This window comes from Pteropus medius, unplaced genomic scaffold, assembly GCF_902729225.1.
Source record: "Pteropus medius unplaced genomic scaffold, Ma_sr-lr_union100, whole genome shotgun sequence".
NCBI classification, from domain to species: domain Eukaryota; kingdom Metazoa; phylum Chordata; class Mammalia; order Chiroptera; family Pteropodidae; genus Pteropus; species Pteropus medius.
This window is the reverse complement of record NW_024356336.1, coordinates 5,409,272-5,430,990: the sequence shown is the minus strand read 5'-3', so window position 1 is coordinate 5,430,990 and position 21,719 is coordinate 5,409,272. Positions and strand designations below refer to the sequence as shown.

Sequence of the window (21,719 nt, the reverse complement as noted above, 5' to 3'; positions counted from 1 at the left end):
ATCTAAGCATGTTTCTGTGGATATCTGTTAGATCTCCTTGACCATACTTCAGGGGCAGATGCTCAGTAGATCTACTTGCTCTGAAAAGTACTTATATTTGAAAGCCATTAGGTACCTTAGAAGAAAGTCCCTACTTTACCTGTAAAATGTAATGTCTTTCTATATAGGTGACCTGATTTTGTTTGCTTCTTGAAGCCAGATTTGGTCTAGAGCCTTACAGTTTTATGAGGCAGGGTAAATGGTTAATATGGAGGAACTTTACAGAAGGATCCTAGAGAAATTAAATTCTCTTCTGGGATTTGGCAAGATCTACATTTCCTCCCTTCAACTCTAGGTTTAGAATTAGAATTGTTAACAGAAATATTCCCAGTAGCACTTCATAATAGGACAAAAAGAAAACAAACTGAAAGTTTTTTAACTTTCCTGTTAAAAAATATGCTATGCATATATTTAGGTTTGGAAAACTGAAACAGTTTTCTAAAGCAATTATATTGATTCCAGCACCACAGGAAAGTTCTAATTGCTCCACATCCTCACCAACACTTGATATTGTCAGTCTTCTTAATTGTAGCCATTCCGGAAGGCATTGCTTATGTTTTTAATTTCTCTTTTCCTGGGACCAGTGACAGTTGAGCACAGCACCTTTTATGTGCTTATTGACTCTGGATTAACTCTTCAGTGACGGGCCTACTTATGTCTTTTGCCCATTTTTCTGTTGGATTGCTTAGAGTTTTTTATATTTTCTGAAAATGAGTCTTTTGCAGATATCTTTCCTATTCTGTGACTTTTCTCTCATAGTGGTATTTTTTAATGAGCACATGTTGTTAATTTTAATCTAATTAGTATTTTTCTTTATGATTATTGCTTTTGTGTACTGTTTAATAAATCTTTCTCTTTCCCAAGGTCATGGAGATATTCTCTTATTTCCTTACAGAAGTTCTGTTGTTTACCTTTCACATTTAGGTATATAGTTTTTCTGGAAGTGAATTTTGTATTTAGTGTGAGATAAGGAACAGATTTATTTTTTTTCCCTGTAGGTAGTTAGCTGACTCATTTATCGAAAAGACCATTCTTTCCCCCTTTTGTTATAAATCAAATGTCTGTGTATGTAGGATTGTGTGTGATATCTTTTTGTCTATTTATGCACTAGTATCACACTGTCTTTACTGTAACTTTATCAGAAGTCTCAGTAGAATAAGTCCTTCAGCTTAATTTTTCAAGGTTGTCTTGGTTATTCTTAGCCCTTCGCATTTACATATAAATTTTGGAATCTGCTAGTCTATTTTCACCTGCTGGGATTTAGACTGGGATTGCATTGAATCTGTAGATCACTTTGGGGAGAATTGACATCTGGATTGTATTGCGTGTTCCAGGCCATTAACATGGCATATAGCTTCATTCATTTAGATCTTTTATTTCTCAGTTCTTTGTGTAGAGGCTGACACACCTTTCATTTATTTATTCTTAAATATTTGATGTTTTCTTGACGCTATTGGAAGTGGTATCTTTTTTAAGTTCATTGTCTTACTGTTTATTGTGTGCATAAAGAAATGCAATTGATTTTTTAATATGGACCTTTTATCTACCTGTTAGTTCTGTTAGCTTATCATGTATCACTTTCATAAATAAAAAACTATATTGTAACTGTGAGTGGTCACATGTTCATTCTTGGACTGCCTAGAATGGAAAAACAAATCTTTCTTTCGTTGCTTGCAGGCTTCCCTCCCAGTGCAGGAGTATCTGTTCATGCCGTTTGACCAGGCTCACAAGCAATATGAGACAGCCAGACACCTACCGCCTCCCCTCTATGTCCTCTTTGTCCAGGCCACTGCATATGGGCAGGCCTGTGGTGAGTATGGGAGCCGGGTGAGGAAAAGGGGCTGTGGGAGCAGAAGCCGTGGCTTACTGAGTCATTCGGAAGCACTGCCTACTGAGGAAAGCTCCCAGGCCCTGCTGAGAAGACCTCAGGTGACAAATGCCACCTCCCCTCTGCTCTGCCCAGCATGGCTGCTTTGACCAGCTGGCCTGAGGCTAGACTAACCTGATGGGCATTTCAGAATGGATGGCTTTGAATCTTTGATAAGCCTGGCTGGTTGGCTGCAGGGTGCAGTACTCAGGCAGCCCAAGGCATGCGTGGCAGATGGATTGGTGCTTCTTGCTCTGCTTCAGAGAGGTGGCTTGGTGAACAAAGGTCCCAGTCAGCTCTCCCAGGCTTTCCCATGCCCCAAACAGACTGCATGCCATTACGATGTCCTCATTAAGCTTAAGGGAAGCCCTTTGCTCTACTGGGGTTTTGAGTTTTTGGAGACCCTTCCTCTTGCCCTACTGCAGCTTCCACCGAGCACCTGAACTTTTCTTCCCCACACCCACCCTGCCACCTCAGACAGACGTATGTTGCACTAGTGCATGCCTCTCCTCCTAGCCATAGGCACCAACACATTACTCTCTCTCTTCTTGTGTCTTCCTGGTCCTCTGGTCCTCTCCTTCCCCTTTGTTTTCCCTCTTTTTTCCATCATCAGCTCATATGAAATCCTCCCAGCCCCCTAAACAGGGTGAGTAATTTTCCTTTCTTTTGTGTTTAAACCCCAACCTGTTTCCATTCCAATTTTACTATAGAATTTCAGGATTAAACTACTCAAAAGTCTGTCAGTGGTTGATGGAGACAACCAACTTTTTTGGGTGAGGTGTAAGAGAAAGAGCAGTGGTCAGATACCTGATAATATTATCTCAGTGGCCTGCCACTTGGAGGAAGTTTGTCATCCTTCCTTAGTGCAGCTGGGCAAACCATTTCAGGCTCCTGAGACTATTTGTAATTTGTATGTTCTTTTGAGTGGAGCAGGAGGGGTGGTGGTCTGTCTGACCTCCCTGCACTAGACCCGCGTTGTTCCACAAAGGCAAGCACAGGCGCCGTTAGGGAGGTGTCAGACCTGATGCATAGAACAGGCCTCTCAGCTTCATACTGAGATGCCAAGCTCAAGTCGATTGGTCTTAGCTTATGTACTTCCTGGCTATTGTATCAAACTCCTCTGAGCCTTAATTTTCTCATCTATAAATATTGCTCCTACAGCATCGTTGTAAAGGTTGTTAAAAGTTTTTTTTTTTTAATAATTTTATAATTAAAGTTATAAACATCAGCTCATTCATTATAAGCATCACTTCAACACCCCACAGGGCAGCTATGATTTGTCACATTCCGATTCTATAGATGCAGAAACTGGGACTCATGGCTATGACGTAACTTTCCAGGTCACATGTTTGGGAATTGGTAGGGCAGGGACTCAAGGACTCTGGACTGCAGGGTTCAAGTTTCCAAACCCACTGTCCTCCTGCCTCCCAGTTAAATGTGACAGTGCCGGCCAGGTGCTTGTTGTAGTGTAGAATAGAGAATAAGTACATGGGTGAGAGTCATCACTTCCGGAATGTGTGCTGTATGGGCTTCTGCATGAGAACCTTTAAGACACTTGGCAGAAGAGTACCCTCAGTGCCTTGGCGTAAGCCTGAAAACAGTGACGTTCACCCCTGGTCTCAGGTGATGCTCGTCCAGCAATCCGTACTTTGAATTTTTTTGTTCTCAGTAAATGATGCAAAAAAGACTTAAGTTTCCTACCGTTTTTCTCTTCATTTGGAGAAAGGGCTTTTGTCCTCCCACCCCCCAGTCAGTAAGGCGCTATGACAAAGGTAGAAGAAATGCAGTCCCACAGCTGGCCTGCTTCTGTTGCTTAGCTCCTTCCCTCAGCGTCTATCACATGAAGCTTTTTCTTGCTCCCAGATAAGACCTTGTCTGTGGCGATCGAAGGCAGTGTGGATGAAGCCAAGGCTCTGTTTAAGCCTCCCGAGGACTCCCAAGGTAATGTAAGCCTCCCAAGGATTCCCAGGGACACCAAATCACCACCCAAGGGCAGTGCTGGTCCTTTGGAAATTAGCTGTACCAGTTATGTGCCACAGGAAGCTTAACTTTAATGTCTTAATGCTCAGGGATAGACAGGGAGAGCACTGCCTTTGGATTTCAGCCCTGCCACTCACTAGCTCACTGATCTTTAACATTTCTGAGCCTCAGTTTACTCACTTGTCAAAACAGGATAATAATATGTCATGTAGAATTATTACGTGGATTAAAGAAGGTCATGCATGAAAACCGTTAGACAGCATTTTTGGCACATAGCAAATTATATGAGCTGCTGTTGCTGTTGTTGTTATTTATATTATCATTACTGCTACCACCACCACTACCAGTGGAGGGCCTTGTAGTCCCTAGGATGACATTAAAAAGCACTTTAAAAGACAGGGGTGGTGGGATTATAGGTCATTCCTCTTTTCTTTTTTTCTTACATCATCATGTTTTCAATACTGAATAAGAAGCAGCAAATTTATTTATTATTTATTCTAAAGAAACCCATTTACAAACGACACAGAATCTGGGCCCCTTTTTTCCCCATGTGTTGAGGTAATTTAAAGAGCATTGGGAGCCCCCTCACCTATAGACACCTTCTCCGTGGTTGCAGATGACGAGAGCGACTCAGATGCTGAGGAGGAGCAGACCACGGTGAGAGCCGTTTCCTCTCATGGGTGTACCAGGCAGCTGTGCTGGGGCCTGCTAGTTGGCGAGTGGCATCCTCCCTAGAAGCAGAAGAAAGAAGCTTGAAAGAAAGGGCTGCTGGGAGCCTGGCAGCCTGGTAGCTGAAGCAACGGGTCTCAGGCAGTAGTGCTCAGGCCCTGGCCAGTAGGGAGGAGGAAGGGAGAGATTAGTACCACTAGTGCTTATCAGCTCCATTCTTTCCTTTGTCCAGAAACGCCGGCGACCCACACTGGGAGTTCAGTTGGATGACAAGCGCAAGGAGATGTTGAAGAGGCACCCACTGTCTGTCATGCTGGACTTGAAGTGCAAAGGTCTGGCTCCCCTTGTGGGATCCCATGGCACCTAAGAGTTCAGCCAGCTGCAGTAGCACAGGGTCCAGCAAGCCAGAGGCCTCTTTGCCCAAGAAAAGATTCTGGTTTCATATTTCTCTGTTTATCCTCATTATTTTGCATGGAGTTCATTTGATTTTTTTCCCCTAAGTCATACCATAGCAACAGAACAACAAAACTAGACACCTAAGGGATGTTTGATAAAACTATACCTCTTTCTGAATTTTAAAAGTCAGATACACAGAACAAGTTGCAAGAGTATGCAAATTTTGAGTAATGTAACTAATATTAATTTAATACAGGTAGGACTTTATGTTCTATAGAAAATATATATTTTGAAATTGGTTTGGTATGGATAAAGGAACATGTGGTAAAGCCTTCAGTTTAAGAGCTAACAGTCAAATGTAAGTTTCTCTCTATCTGGACTCCCAGACTCTGGTCCTTGTTCTTACCTCCAAGGACAACTATTATGTTAGGTTTCTTACGTATTTTCTAGAAGTATTCAGTGCATTTAGAAGCTTTTATATAAGTATATATTTATCTCCTCCTCCTTTTGTCCTTTACACAAATGGAAACATACTTTACACACTGGTCCTTTCTTTGCCTTACAAAAAGTTTATTTTGAGATAATTTTAGACTCAGAAGAGTTGCAGTGATAATACAGAGTTCTCGCATGCTCTTCACCCAGCTTCCCCTTATGTCAATATCTAACCACAGTACAATTATCAAAGCTAATGTTGATTTTATTGGTACAACACTGTTAAGTAAACTACAGGATTTATTCACATTTCCCTGGTGTTTCTCTAATGTCTTTTTTCTGTTCCAAGATCCAGTGCAAGATCTCACAAATTTATTTAGTCGTCATTCCCCTTAGTCTCCTCCAGGCAGTGACAGTTCCTCAGTCTTTGCTTGTACTTCATGACTTTGACACTTCTGAAGACAAGGTTTATTTATGATGTTGGAAGACTCTCAATTTGGGCTTGTCTGGCATTTTCTCCTGATTAGACTGAGGTTATAGGTTTTGGGTAGGAAGACAATAGATGTGGGTATCATTGTGTCTTATTAATGGTGATATTAACCTGGATCCCTTTGGTGATCACTTGATCACTCCCTTTCCATATTGTATTTCTTAGAAGCAGAGTCTCGTAAGTCCACCTCACACTCCACGGGAGGGAAATGAAGCTCTACCTCTTGGAGAGAGGAGTAGCAAAGAATTCGTACTGCTTTTTATTATTATTATCATTTTTTAATGCCTACAGCACCTGGTATTCCTAGGTGATCTCCCATCCAAGTACTCACCAGGCCCAGCCCTGCTTAGCTTCCAAGATCAGACAAGATCGTGCACGTTTAGGGTGGCATGGCCATAGACCACTCTGCTTTTTTTTTTACTCAACATTAAATTGCCTTGAAGTTTTTATTTTTATAGTAAAAGATCTTAAAAGCCTCATTGACTTTCCTTTCTATAAAACTGTTGACTTTGTTCTCATAGTTAACTCTTAAATGATCTCTGCTTTTCCTTCCTCCCCCTCCAGATGACAGCGTGCTTCACCTGACTTTCTACTATCTTATGAACCTCAACATCATGACAGTAAAGGCCAAAGTGACAACTGCAGTGGAGCTGATCACCCCCATCAGTGCCGGGTATTGAGCAGGCGCTTCAGAGAGTGGGACGAGGGAGGGTGGTGAGGAGAACCATGGTGTTGGTTTCTCCCTCTTCTGGCTCTGAGGAGGTTCATGGCTACATTGCCTTCTGTTGTCATGTTCACATGGCCTAGAAGTGTTGGCTCATTACTGGTATTTTTCTTAGAAAGCACTCATGGACTTTAATTGGTGAAGTCCTCTTACTACACAGCAGATGATAAAAGTGACTGTAGTGTATTGCAAATTGAGTAGGCGGGGCAGATACTAGCTTTTTACAAGCAGTGTGGAAAGAATGTGAATGTGAAAATGAGATTTGGCAGACAGTATCAGGTTGATACATTCAGACTGCTCTCTTCCTTTTCTTTTCCTATCCCAAGGTGCTGGGATTTTTTTCTTCACAGCTCAGCTCAATCCCAGATTGTCCTTACCTGGGCATTGGGAATTGGACTGTGGTGGGTCCCCATTAGGGCTTTGAGGAGGGTGAACAGAGGCACAGTAATGACAGCTGTAGGCCAAGCATCCCCAGGAAACCCCTGACCATAGCAGTCTTGTTACACAGCCAGAAGCAGGAAGAAGAGAGGAGGAAGAGGGCCTTAAGATGAAATAGCCTCACTTACAAGACCACTGCCCTGGCCTGGCACTCCTTCTGCCTCTGCTTTTACATGGTCCCACTGAGTCCTCATCTCAGCTGTAGAAAGACCACTGAACGAGGCACATGTTTGGAGCCTAATGAGGTGGGGCTTTTTTCATGGCTAACTGGTGGTTTCTCTGGGTATTCTACCCTGCACTTGAAGTCCATGCCTCTTTCAGGCTACAGCCTTGGTCCCTGTTCATGAGTGTTGTTTGACCACCCAGGGGTGCTTTGGATGAAATTGACTCCCTTCCCACCCGACCCCAGCAGAGGGAGCCCAGGGCTTGCTCCTTCAGAGCGCCCATTACATTTCGCCAGAGCTCTCAGTCCAGTGAATAGCTCTAGGTCTCCATAAGGACCCTGGCCAGGGTGGATATCCTTGTCACGAGAGTTCTGCCTGCTCACTTCTCAGATGCCCTACCTGCTAATAACAGAGTTGCAGAGCAGGCTGGCCTCAGTGCATGCTTAACTCTAGCTCCTCACTAAGCTGTGTAGTGCAGTGATGGGGGCAGTACTGCAGACTGGTTATATACACTGGTTATACAGACTGGTTATGAGCTCTGATGAGTCCTGGGTTGGCCATTTAACAGCTCTTCGTGCACTTTTAGCCAAGTTTCTTTGCTTCTGAGTCTGTTTCCTCATTCTGTGGTTGTTAATTGTAATGTCCTCTTCTAGGGAGCGTGTGAAGAGTCAGGACAAGTGCTTAGCATAGGTGAAGCACTTGGTAAATGACAGCTGTGTTTATCAACTTGCTTAACTCTTCCAGTAGCTCTGTAAGATGAGGAAACTGAGGCCTATATACCACTGTACTATACTACTGTCATTACTGGGTGGGCATTTGCCCCCAAAGAGGGAGGAGACACAAAAGGAAACACCACCCTGAAACTAGGATTAGATCTTGATGGACCTTCAAGTGTTGTCTAGCTTATCCTTCTATTGTACAGGTGGAGAAATCGAGGGCCGGGGACATATGACCATGGAAGCCTTGGGCCTAGAGCTCCAGACCCCCAGCCCAGAGCCCTTCTCTCAAGTACAGGCTGCTTTGGCCCCTGGAAACACCAGCCCAGTTTATGATTTTATCTATCTACTAAAATATAGGGATACTTTTTTTTCAATATAATTACAGTATTATACTAATTCCTTAATATCATGCAAAGCCAGTTGCAGTTCAGATTTCTCTAATTTTGTCATTAGTTGTTTTTTGTTCATTCTGTTTCGTTTTTACTATTTGGGTTTTGACTCAATTGGGTGAAACTTCTCTCAAGCATTTTTTTCATCTGAATGTCCCTGTCATCCTTTTATTTGCTGAGAAAGTGTGTTGTTTGCTCTGTAGGTCCCCTAGAATTTGATTTTGATGATTACATTCCTGTAGTATATTTTAATGTATTACTCCTTCCTCCTGTTATTCATGTAAATTGTAGTTAGATTTAGAGGCTTGCTCAGATTCCATTTTGAGTTTTTAGAAGGGGGATAAAGGAGCATGACAGTCATAGATGTTATTGAGTACTTCCATTAAGAGGCATGGGCTGTCTTTATTTTTGTGATGTTAGCAATATTGATGACTGTTGCCAGGATCTGTTAATTCATTAGGGAATTAATGTTTTTAATACAAATGTTTTAATCAGAATTATACTAATTTTGCTGAATTTTCCTCAAATTATTTTCTATAATGATCCCCATTAGAGCATTTTAATTCATTAATTTTTTATTAAGCCATTAACCTATTTTTAATCATTTTCCATTTTTATTTTACCAAAGTTTATTTAATTCTTTTCCATTAAAATTTTATAACAAAGATTTAACTAATCAAATAGTTTTTTTGTTTTGTGTTGTATTTTTATGACTATATATAGCTTCCCCTTTTATGTCTATTTTTAGCAAATTCAATTGTCCTGAGTCACATATTACAGATGTAGGTTTTGTCAAGATTTGATTTTGCCATCGGGTTTTGCCAATTAGAAACCCTTATCATGTGCAGATTTAGATGTTCTGTTTTATTTTGGTTCATTCATTCTGTTGGTAATAGTCACTAAATATTGGCCAAAAGACTGTCAATTCTTATTTCTTTTCTAGCCAGTTTTTCATGTGAGGCAGTGAAAGGGAAGAGAGAGACTCTGGGAGAGACAGAACAGAGAAGAGCCAGAAGCTGCCACTGTTCCAGAATTAAGTCCCAAAGGCATGCCGGGGACTCAGAGCAGCAGGATCAGCCCTTCTGCCTGAGTCACTCCTGATGCTATCCCTGAAAAGATGAATAAGAACCCTTTGCTGGTTGAGGGAAAGAATGGGCCCTGTTGTCCTTTATGATTGGACTAATCTATTATATTCTCCCCACACTCGGCCCCACCCTAAATCTCTTCTCTGGTTGTCATGTTTAATTACAGGCTATACCCTAACCATTCCGGGTGGGTGGCATTGGTGTCTTTGTCGATCTACTTATAGCACTGGGTCACCTTGTCTCCAGTGCATGTGATAATATCTTTTTCTGGGACCTTCTTCTGTGAGTAGTAGCATGAAATTTGGTCAAAGTATGATTGACACAGCACCAGTGCTACACACTTGTTCTTTCTGGGATAGAAAGGAATCTCTTCTGCTCCTATAAAAATTATGATTATTTCTATTTCTATTTCATAGGGCTTTTCTCCCCTGAGGTAAGGCCCTAGTCACCATGTAACTCTTGAAGGGATAGGTTTTTGTTTTTGTTTTTGTTTTTGTTTTTAATTTGGTGGTTTAGAGTGCTACTGTCTTTGATTAGGCAGAGCAAATTCCAGCTCCAGCACTTACTAGCAGTATGAATTTGAACAAGCCATATCTTTCAAAGCCTTGAGTTTCTCCTCTATAAAATGGAAATGATAATACTCCCTACCTCATAGGGTTGTGATGATCCAGTGAACTTGAGTATATAAAGGGTCTAGCCCACAGGAAGTATTCAGTAAATGATGGCATTGGTTTGAGAGGTGGCATTACCATCCCCGAATGCCCAAGTCTGCTTTGAGGCAAGGTGTTGGCCTCCCTTCTCACTGCAGTCTTCTCCCTTTCCAGGGACTTGCTGTCTCCTGACTCAGTCCTGAGCTGTTTGTATCCTGGGGATCATGGAAAGAAAACTCCGAATCCAGCCAATCAATACCAGTTTGATAAAGTCGGGTGAGTCAGCAGTGTTTCCTCCTCTCCCGGCCTCTTTGCTTCTGAGTTTCTCTGGTGGCTCAAGCCCAAAGCCGGATATCCGGTAGGGCCAGTGGCCTCTCAGGGTAGAGGGAACCTGGGAGGAGGAGGGAATGCTGTGTCGAGAGAAGGGAACACATACCCTTTCCTGCTTACGAGGCAAATGAAGGTCCTGGAAGGGTGAGAAAGGGTGGAGGTATCAAAACTTGATGAGCATGATAAGAACATGAGATATAATAAAAATGTTTAACATTTTTATTCTTTGAGGATTGAAAAATTTTTAAGTATTTTACAAATTAGTAGACTGGTAAAGAGATCAAATGTACTGCCTTTTTATTGAGATTTGCTTATGAGTTGAAGGCTGTGAGGGGAAAAAAGAAAAAGTGAACATGAGAGAGATGAAATTCACAGTAGTGAACCAATGAAGTCAAGAGGCTTGGCCCACAGCCTGGCTGCGAGCATAGCTGAGCCTGTGGGACCAGCCTGTTTGGGAGGAAGGCTGTATCCTGAGACCACTGCAGAAAAGACTTATAAAATCATTTCATTCTGTGTTCTTTTTTGCAGTATCCTGACTTTGAGAGACTACGTACTTGACCTAGGTCACCCCTATTTGTGGGTACAGAAGCTGGGTGGCCTCCACTTCCCTAAAGAGCAGCCCCAGGTATGTATACTCATCTGGTCTCCTTGGTTGGGGAGCTCTCCTCCCATACAAACTCCAGAAAGGCTTCTGATGGCCTTCGAGGACTTTAAAATAGCAAAATGCTTTCCCTCAGGGCTATGATCTGTCCTCCCTCCACTCAGAACGCTAAAATGTTCGAGGCCTACATGTATTTAGGTACCTTTTGCCTTCTCCCTGAGTCTAAAATAACTTGGGTTCTTGCTCTGATGCAGCACAACTCCAGGCTCTGCCACCCCTAAGTCTTATGTACAAAGAGGCCACAAATGAAGTATAAGCAGAACTCCAGGGGATCTAGCACCCTAACAGAGACCTTCCTTTTCTCAGGAACCAGCCATAGCCTCTTGAGAACCCAGCAGCTTGTATTGTACCTGCTGGGACTCAGCGTCTGGCCTGTCACAGCAAGTAAACCCTGCTGTTCCCATTAAGTGACCACCTTAGGGCATGGGTGATCTTGGCTACTACATGCAGGCAGGTCCTAGGAGAGAGGCAAGGCCTAGAGGAAGGAGTGGGGAGCACTCAGGTGTGTTACTTGTTGTCATCCACAGCACACAGTGATTGCTGACCACTCTCTGAGTGCCAGCCACATGGAGACCACCATGAAACTGCTGAAGACCAGGGTGCAGTCCCGCTTGGCTCTCCACAAACAGTTTGCATCCCTTGGTAAGCTGGTTTTAGGGCTATGGCTTGAGAGCCATTCAGATAACACAGGGACAGAAATGACTTGGCCCTTCACTCGGATCTTTTCAAATCGAAGAGGGCTTGATTCTTGGCTCTTGCTGAGCAGAAGTACTGGCAGGGCCACTGGGGAGAGCTGCAGGCCCATCCAAGCAGAGATCTGAGCTCCCATCAGGGCTGTCTCAGCTCACAGAGGAGACGCAAAGTCTTCTGAGTGGCACAAGTTAGTGGAGTGCTCAGGAGCAGCTCATCTTAAGTTAGTGCTTGTCAGACCTACGTGCGTTCTACAGGTGTTTACTAGAAGCCCAATTCATGCTTCGTGAAGCTCACCTTCAGCCTATTTGAATACAGTTATCCAGGGATCCACCCCTCATTTCTCCCTTGAGACCTACTGAGCTAACACCATCCAGAGTGAGGCTGATCCCCTCTGTTTTTCATAAATTCTTAGGTGATTCTGATGAGCTGTTGACCAAGATGGTGGCCATATGGGGCTGCTTTTCATTTATCCATTCAGTAAATACTATGTACAAGGCACGTACCGGGTAGTGAGGGTTAAGATGTTTCTGATCTAAGAGTCACTGTCATGGAAGATACTGGGTTTCCAAGATGCATCTGGAGACCATACCCCTCTGTTGTGCTCAGTGTGGATCCTGTCTTTCAGGGCAGCATTGCTTATTCATCGGGCTTTTCTCCCCATCAGCATTGCTGAATTTGTTTTGTCTGAAGGTTGGATGATTGTCATCCTGGACAGCATTTACTGTGTTGGCATATTTGCTTATTGAAGTGCCAGCAGGAATTTACCCTGGAGCTGTTCTCCAGCTCTTCTCGAGACCTTAGAGGAACTGACACAGAACACTTCAGTCATTTCCTCCATCAAGGTCAGCTATGAAAACACAGCCCTCTTGGCTATGTGATCTAATTAACAGTCACTGCTGCAGAGGCACTGTCACTGGTTCTAGCTGCCAGGAGGTTTTTATTTTGCCAACCATCATTTGCATTAAGGATAAAACACCGTTTTTGTTGGTGCTAGATTGGGCCACAAGCATATAGAACTGGGTGAAAGTCAGATTGGTGTGCCTGCATTCTTGGCACATGTTGACCTGGGCACCTACTGGGTACCAGGTGTACCTGGACAGCTGGAAGGGCCAGCTGAGTCCTCCAGAAGATGCTAGTTACCTAGCTGTGGCACCTGATTTCTACCTGTGACACCACCTGTCTTGTTATCTTTTAGAACATGGCATTGTACCAGTTACCAGTGATTGCCAGTATCTCTTCCCTGCAAAGGTTGTCTCTCGCCTGGTGAAGTGGGTGACAATTTCCCATGACGATTACATGGTACGTAGAGGAGTGACAGGTCATCATTGCTGTCCTGGGGACTGCAAACCCACTTCACCTTTCAGCTCCTGCCCCTCCACCAGAAGGGCAGGAAAATTGTCTAGAAGAGCCAGAAGTTCACTCTTTTCTTGTCTGTGGTAACTTCTAGGAGCTGCATTTCACCAAAGACATTGTAGAGGTGGGACTTGCTGGGGACACCAATCTCTACTACATGGCACTTGTGGAAAGGGGCACAGGTAATTGTTCTGATGATCCTAGTGGTTCTAGGCAAGGGGAGCTACCAAGAATAAAACATTCCTGAGAGTTGCACAAAGGAAGAGAACGATCTTGGAATCCTGCTTGGGGACTCAGCAAATAGTAATGATTGTAAGAGCCACTGTTCAGCGAGGACTTGTTCTGCAACACAGTCACATACATGCTTTATCTCATTTAATCCTCATGACAATCCTGGAGGTGGTAATATTCCCATTTTACAGATGAGGAAATTAAGTCTTAGCCACAAATCCAGTCTGACCTCTGAGCCTGAGCTCTTAGCCCTTGGCTTTACTGCTCTCTAGAATCAGACACCTGTTCATCCCCCACTTCACAGAAGGGCTGACATGTCCCTCTTAGGTTGTGAAGCGCAAGGTGGCACAACCTTCCTTCCTTTCGGTAGTTGCTGCACTCATTTTGGAATCATCGAAAGCTGTGATTCCTCACAGCTGTCCTGACATCTGATTCACCAGGACTTCCTGCTGGAGCCACCCACATGCTCCCTGTGGTGCTATTGTCTTGCCCCAACCTCAACAGGCCTGGCAATGACCACAGGATCTGGTCCCCAGGGCCTGGTGATGTGGCCACAGAGCCAAAGCAATTGTCTGTAGTTTTAAGACAGTGTGAGAAATGTAAGGAAAGGGTGCACTCTTTGATATTAGAGTTTTTCTATCCCTATTTCTTCTCTTTTTCTTCATGTGCTTTTAAAAATATTCTGAGGAAATTAAATATTTCAGATACAGTTGAGGCCCCCAATCCCATTTCATTCTGTCTGTCATGATATGTGACTACTGTTTGGAATTTATGCATTTGCTTCCCATCCTCTCCCCTTTATAAACATTTTTTTACCTTATCCCTAAACCACCGTAGAGTACTGTTTTGAAAGGGCACAAAATATGCAGTCCAAGAAATTTGTAAAGCCCCAAGGGAAGTAATTGGAAGACATCATTTCTTCCTGGTTGAGCAAGTGAAAGCTTAGAAAGATGGGGTATTTTAGAGTCACACATAGAATGAATATGATAATTAAAATTTTCATTAGACACATTGCAGAATTTGAAAAATGAAGAGTGAAATTTAAATAACTGGGTACTAATTCCAAATATATATAAGCCATATATGTATATATAATCCTTAAGTCATTTTACAGTAGATTGGTTTGAAAACTTTACATAGTATGGATAAAAGCAAAAAATTGATGAACGGAAATAAATCCAAAAATATGTGCAGACTGTTATGACAGAAGCAACACAATAGTGGATAAAGGAATTACTGTATAATAAATGTTGTTGTGAGTGTTGGGAAAGAATTGTCTTAACCTATATTCTCTTGTCTGCTGTTATTTGAATTACTGGTGGATCAGAGTTTCTCCCCGCCCCCACCGACCCCCTGCCCATAAATAGTGAAAAAGAATGGCATACTTAGCCCATTAGTGGAGAGGATAAATGTCATACTATTGAAAAAGACAAAAACTGTCACCAAAGGAAAAATATGTTAAAAAATGACAAATATTTCATTTAATGATTATGAGCGCAGCTTTGACATCAAGCAGCTCTGGTTAAACTCAGCACTGCTTCATTGTAACTGTTCAATCTTAAGAAATTTTCTGTCAGAGGCTCAGTTTCTTCATATGTAAAATGAGGATAATAATAATGGTACCTATCTCATGGAATCATTGTTAGGATGAAATAAAATGCATAAGTCTTAGCACAGTGCTTGGAAATATAGTAAGTACTCAGTAAATGTTGGCTTTTAATAAATTTCACATAACAAAATATCTAAAAATAAAAGGAACAGAATAGAGAAAATATATTTGATGTAATGGCTAATGTACAATATGTTGAAAAGAAAAAAACAGTAAGCTTTCAAATGGGAAAATCTGTAACTTGCTGGCAAATAAAGAAATGCTAGTTCAAACAAGTGTCTATCAAAGGAGCAAATAGAACTCTTGGGCAAACTCTAGGGAGACAACACACCTCTGCCTCCTTAGAGGGACCAGAGTCACAGGACCTCTAGGTCTGCAACCTGGCAGTTTCACTTCAGAGATTCTAGAAGTCAGGTTAGTACCAGAATGTGCTCTGCAGCACTTGAACATCACAACTAGTCTCAGGGGTCAATCAGAGAGGGTGCGTGGCTGGCAAGGTGGATCTCGGAACTGATTTTTCCTCCTTTCCCGTCCCTTCCCAGCCAAACTCCAGGCTGCCGTGGTGCTGAACCCTGGCTACTCCTCCATCCCACCCATCTTCCAGCTCTGTCTGAACTGGAAAGGAGAGAAAACCAACAGTAATGATGACAATATTCGGGTAAGGCCCTGCTAGGCATAGGAGGAGCAGAGAGAGCCTCTTTGGGAAGGTGGATAGTGGCAGAACCTGTTGCAGCTGAGGGCTTGGGCACTGGTGTAATTCCCTGGGCAGAGGGGCCTGCCAGGATTTGTAGAATTTGCTGGAGGCTGCATGGCGTAGTACAGGAAAGAGCCTTGATGCATCTCAACCACTTGGGGTCCATAAGTTTCACCCCATTATAAAATAGGGATAATATAAATACTGTCTTGAAATGTTGTCTTGGGCTTCTGTGGAAATGTGAATTAACTCGGAAGCATGGAAGTGCTGGAATGAGATGATGTGTGAGATCACTGCAGCTGTTAATTTTTGTTATGCCTGTTGAGTTGATTCCGTAGCATGTTTTTAACCCTAACACCTCTGACTTGAATCTTATCTTGAGATTCCTTGTCTGCACATCTCCATTTTCTTGCCTGTGGATGTGCAAGGCAGAGAAAGTCATGGATCAGATTTAAGAAGACCCCATTGTCCTGAGAGGGAGCCTCAGGACAGTTTAGTCCAGCTTGATATGGTGTTTCCCAGCTCCTGCAGAGGCCCAGCTGCAGTTCTTGTGGAGCCATCAGACCCAGCAGTCTGAAAGTCATGCTGAGTGTCTGGCTTTCTCAACTGTAGGCCATGGAGAGCGAAGTCAATGTGTGCTACAAGGAGCTGTGCGGCCCTCGGCCTGGCCATCAGCTCTTAACCAACCAGCTGCAGCGCCTGTGTGTGCTGTTGGATGTCTACCTGGAGACCGAGAGCCATGATGACAGTGTGGAGGGACCCAAGGAATTTCCCCAGGAGAAGATGTGTCTGCGGCTCTTCAGGTGAGGGGATGGGTAGGAGCACCTAGGACCCTAGGACCTCCTGCCTCTCACAAGGACTTGGGGCAGAGATCAGGGCCTGGTATGGAGGGTGTGCATGTTCCCAGGTGCACTTGTCTCTGTTCACAGAGGAAATTAAAGTCCTACTGCCAGATTTCCTGGGGAGAGCTTGCTCCCTCTTTCCTGAAACTTTCCTTGCAGCTCACTGCCTACCAGCCTGGTCTGTCTGTTCTTCATGAACACCCACTGAGTGAATAGCACCAGACCATGAACCAAGAGGATTTGGCTGAATTTTACTTTGTAACTTTCTGTGGAAAACCATAGGTTTTGCTTTTTACTGTCCAAATAAGCTTTATAAACTATATGCATCCCTACAAGTCCCTAGAGTCTGCTATGCTCTTCCTAAGGTGCTCACACATCTATGAGAATCACAGCTTTAGGCAGTTGGGTGTTACAGAAGGAACCAGCTCTGAAGTAAGACAACACAAGTACAGATCTCTACTTTGCTGTTTACCAGCTGTGCGACCTGATCTGAGCCTATTTCTTAAAGGTTAAAGTGGAAGTATTTACCTTCTAGCTTATGATGAATTAGAGATAATTCATATAAAGCTTCTAGAATGGTTCCTAGCATAGACACAGGCTCAGAAAATGCCAGCAAAAAAAAAGCCACCAAGTCCTGACAGCTTGGTATTTAGCATGTCTGCATTCACAGCACTTCTAGCTACTTTTCTTTTTGCTTTGGTGTTGTGTTCTCTCTTTCTCTTTCATCCCCAACTCCTCCTCCTTCTGGCACTTCTGCCTGGTTTGGTACATGGTGCTATCTGATAATAGCCAGCTGTAGTCCCCAAGTGGCTGCTCGGAGGCAGAGCTGGTGGCTAGGCGTTGGTGCCTAGGACTTGCTCTCCCTAATGAATCTATGTGAGACCTCAGCTCTTCCCACCCTCCCAGCCTGCTGTAGCACATTTCCAGGATGGGAGCTCTGTTATCTAATGGTTCTTGAAGGACCTATTTTCTGAAGTGTTTTGTATGTCGCCCGGGCTGAGCCCATCTGTTAGGGCATTCTGGGAAGGTGCTTCTTTGGCTACTTAGATCAAATTAACTCCATGGCTGGTGAGGTGTGCGATGTATGGCTCTTGGCTTGGAGTCCAGCTGACCATTGGGATCAGGCCAAGGGGCTGGGCTGCAAAGTGCCGGCCTGGGCGGCAAAAGAACTGAGGTCTGGCTCTCCCTGTGGCTGGGTATCTTCAGGTTGTGGTACCATCAGCTGTATGCTTAGACTTGCCTGAATGACTGTGCCTTTCTGGTATTGGCAAGTATATGACATTGTGGTTACAAGCAAAGGCTTTGGGACCAGAAAGACCCAGTTCAAATTGCTGGTCCTACTTGTGTGATTAGGTTCTATACTTAGCCCCTGAGTCTCAGATTCCTCATCAGTAAAAGAGCATTCACCTTAGTTATGGTTGAGAGGATGAAATTAAACCAGATAGAGTATATAAAGTGCCAGGCACAGTGCAGGCACAATAAGCTCTCACTTAAGTAAGTGGTTGCCCTGGTGTTGGAATAAAAACCTTTTTTCTCCTCTCTTCTCTACAATTCCTGACACACATAGACTCCTTCCCGCCCTCCCTTACTCAGACCAAGATCCAGGGTGTTACCTAGTGGTTACCACTGAATGTCAGCCATGGACAGATGAACAAAAGAGGCTTTTCAGCTGGACCTCAATTACTGTGGAATTGTATAGAAGAAGACCTCATGTGAAGTTTTGCTTGGGGTCCCAGAATGATAGCTGAAGCACCCAAACTTCACAAGGTCAAGGCTTTGGCCATGTCTGCCTGCCTGTGGCCAACAGGCTTTGGTTTCGAATTTAGGCTCTACTACATTTTGACCATATAATGTTGGGCAGATAGTTTACCTCCCTGAGCCTGTTTCTCCATCTGTAAAATCTCTAAAGTGATAGAAATCGCATCGAAGAGGTAGATACTTAGCACAGTTCTTTTCATTCCCTGACTCCAGACTCCTACCTGCATGGGGATCTCCCTGCAAAAGATTTTAAACTTTTTTCTTTTTGTTAAAGAAATAAAACATGTTTGTTGTTAAACATACAAAAAACAAGAACAGTTGTATAAAAACACTAAAAAGTGAGGGTGGCCAAGCCTTGTCCCCAGAAGTGCCCATTGTCAGTGAGGGCCCTTCCAGGTCTGTGCTGATGCATGTGAAAGCATATAGACATTTTTACAAAAATGGTATCATACCTTACACATTGTTCTACAGTCTGCTTTTCTCTCTGCTTTTCTCACACATTCTTTATTCCTCTGTGACAGCTATATAGTATTGTGTGGATAACCATAATTTATTCTGTCAGTCCAAAGGGCATGGTATTAACTGATCTTCCTTCTGTTTCTCTAGGGGTCCCAGCAGGATGAAGCCGTTTAAATATAACCATCCTCAAGGATTCTTCAGCCATCGCTGACCTCCTGCTTGGCCTGGTATTTTCCCCTAGGCCCAAAGTGCTGCACCTCTGCCTTCTCTTCTGGTCCACATGTGGCTCTTTTTAGTCTCCAAAGATAGGTTTTTTTTATTTCTAACCTATTAAAGTGTCACCTGACCAAGTGGCCTTTGTCTTGTGGCTCCTTTGGGAGGAAGGGTGGCTTTGCAACCTGAAAGTGTAGGTGAGAGCCACAGCATCGTGTGAAAGAGCATTTGTGAATAATCTTTCTCTAGGTGGCTAAGAAAAGCAGAGTGTAAATGATTCTGATTCTACAGAGACATGTTGCCCTCTTGTCCACACTCACCTTACTTGTTTCTTCTTTGGGAGGTCCTCATTATCTTGGTACTTATTATCCTAAGTCCCTACTGTTAGGAGGTGGCAGGGGAAGCCAAAATCAGCATAGCACAAAAGCAAAAGCTCTTTTTTCCTCTCCTTTCCCTCTTTTCTATTAGTTCTGTCGGTGTCTCTGATGGCCAGATTCTCTGATCATTGGACGTCATGAATGTCTGACAGTACAATGCAAATAGAAGACAAATACATCACAAAGAATAATTGTAAATCTTGCAGGATTTCATTAAGTCATTGAGAGTGATTTTGGAGAATCACATGCAGAGCTACCACCCAGTTAGGCTCTGGCAGAGTAAGACCAGGTGACAACTGAGAATCTTCATGGTGATGACAGGATAAGTGCCTCCAAAAATAATGGTTTGACTCTCAAAGAATTAAGAGATGTCTTGGGAAATAGATTAACACCCTCTAAAATGTTTGGAGAATTACCACTTTTGGAATCCTGCAAAACTCAAAGCAAAGGATGGCATAAGTGTTCTTGGACAGTTTTGTCAGAAAAATTATACCCCCCACAAATCAATATTCAATTCATTTTTCATTCATTTTAAGAAATAAGATATAAAGATGTAAAAATATGTAAGAATTATTATATAGTGGCAAGTATAATCTAAAGTTTGCTAACTGCAATATGAAATGAGTTTTTTCCAGCTTTATTGAGTTATAATTGACATATAACGTGTAAGTTTAAGGTGTACGGCATAATTATTTGATACACTATATATTGCACAATGATTATCACAATAAAGTTTGCTAACACATCATTTTACATAGGTACTTTTTTGTGTGGTAAGAACTGATAAGATTTACTCTTTGAGCAACTTTTAATATATGTAAATTTTATTTTGTGACAATTCTAATCAAGTGGATTTTTTCTCCCATAACATACTTTGAAGTTTGGTCCCCAGTGTATGTGTATTTATTCTAAATGGACATTTACTGATTATCTTTGCATAACATTGACCTCTGGTATTTAAAAGCTGTTTCTTCCTGTCCTCTCAGCTGACCACTGAGCACCCAGTGACAAGGAATTTCTGAGGAAGAACTAGGAGACTCCTAGTGCTGCCAGGGCCCTTCATTTTCCAGATGAAAGCCTGAGCCCAGGGAGGAGAGAAAGTCACCTCTGGAGATGCTTAAATGAACACCACTATCTGTACTTCTCCTTCCCCACATCCAACATCATACCTTTGAATTCCAGAGGTAGATACACTCCAGTCCAGAGGTCCTCGAACTTTCAGTGTGTGTGAGTCACCCATCCTGGAAGCCAACTAGAAACAGATCCCCATGTGTCCCACTCTAATATTCGGACTCAGTTGACCTAAGATGGGCCGAAGAAGTGTATTTTTAACAAGTTCCCCAGGTGCACGTTGCCCTAGTCTCTTTTTGGAAGTTGCTGTAGTTTCTTCCCTTGCCTCATTTTTCATGATGACTCTCAAATAATGGAGGAGGGCCAAATTCTCTGTGAGCAGCTCCTCCTCTTCTGTCTTCTGCACTTGGCCAGCAGAGTGAACCTCTGGGCACTTCTTTCTCTCCACAGAGTGAGATCTTGTCTTTCCCTGACCTACTTGCCTGGGACTTTGTCCCTGCCAGCATCCCCTTGGTCTGGCCACCTTCAGGCCTTGCATCTTACTGCCTGTACTGAATAAGATTGAAACTAAAAATAGTTCCTTAAATGGCCCCTGCATTGCAGTCTCTGCTCTGTTCTTGGCTGGAAGGCAGCCAAACTGACTAAGCACAAAAACTTGTCTCTGATAGCCAGGACAAGGTTGCAAACAGCATGTGAGGGCTGGGAGGACGCTCTGCTTCCCTAGGTAGAGATGTCAGAGCCTGTCATCCTCCAGAAGAGACTTTTCTTCTTCAGAGAAGGCTGAACGAAAGAATCCGTTGGCCCTAAGGAGAGGGTTTTAAAACTCATGAGAAGCTCAAGACAATCCAGCCCCTTTGAGCTACTTAACTGAGCCATGTGTCTAGGGTGAGCAGACTAGGAGAAGGGGCCTGGCTTGCTTCCTCCTCAGTCAGAATTGGCCTTGCCTTCTCTGGGACACATCCTAAATTACAAGGCCTTTCTGTCATCCCCCCGACACCTGGGACTCAGCCCAGGTTCCTTGCCTTTTTAAAGCTACCATCCATATTCCTGATTTCTTCTAGTGTCTCCTTTATTTTCTTCCTAGCTTACCCCTTTTTAACTGTTTTCTCTACAAATAAATCCAAAGACCCTTTTTGTTTTAAGTGTGTTCCTGCTGATCACTCTGGGGAAATAAAGCTGAAAATCCTTTTCATGGGAAGGAGCAGAGCTGCCAGACTTCCAAAGGGATTTTCTCCCTGTCTGTGGAGCCCCAGCTTCATCCTTTCCATGGTGCTCAGCAGCCTCTCTGATGAGAGCAGGTGTTAAGCATCTATTTTGGGTCAGCCTCTGTGCTAATCTCAATTTTACATTCACTGTCCTATTTCATGACAACAGGCCCTTTGTTTT

At 43.3% G+C, this 21,719-nt stretch overlaps 1 protein-coding gene and 1 pseudogene across 10 annotated transcripts in view; one reads left to right on the top strand and one right to left on the bottom strand.

Moving 5' to 3' along the window:
* THOC5 (THO complex subunit 5) overlaps positions 1-20,015 on the top strand; it is a 28,931-nt gene extending 8,916 nt beyond the window's left edge. For 8 of the 10 annotated variants that reach the window (XM_039861973.1, XM_039861974.1, XM_039861969.1 and 5 more), the window contains 14 exons: positions 1,717-1,849; positions 2,520-2,552; positions 3,770-3,847; positions 4,503-4,543; positions 4,788-4,887; positions 6,438-6,546; positions 10,217-10,318; positions 10,901-10,997; positions 11,561-11,675; positions 12,922-13,025; positions 13,174-13,261; positions 15,462-15,577; positions 16,226-16,416; positions 18,820-18,938. In XM_039861973.1, the coding sequence (XP_039717907.1) occupies positions 1,717-1,849; positions 2,520-2,552; positions 3,770-3,847; positions 4,503-4,543; positions 4,788-4,887; positions 6,438-6,546; positions 10,217-10,318; positions 10,901-10,997; positions 11,561-11,675; positions 12,922-13,025; positions 13,174-13,261; positions 15,462-15,577; positions 16,226-16,416; positions 18,820-18,883 (1,371 nt within the window). In that variant the 3' untranslated portion in view covers positions 18,884-18,938. Of the gene's footprint in view, positions 1-1,716; positions 1,850-2,519; positions 2,553-3,769; positions 3,848-4,502; positions 4,544-4,787; positions 4,888-6,437; positions 6,547-10,216; positions 10,319-10,900; positions 10,998-11,560; positions 11,676-12,921; positions 13,026-13,173; positions 13,262-15,461; positions 15,578-16,225; positions 16,417-18,819 lie in introns of all 10 variants that reach the window. The other 2 variants (XM_039861967.1, XM_039861976.1) reach the window with 2 other exon arrangements.
* Positions 6,156-6,274, bottom strand: LOC120602063 (uncharacterized; annotated as a pseudogene).
* Positions 20,016-21,719: the final 1,704 nt, after the last annotated feature.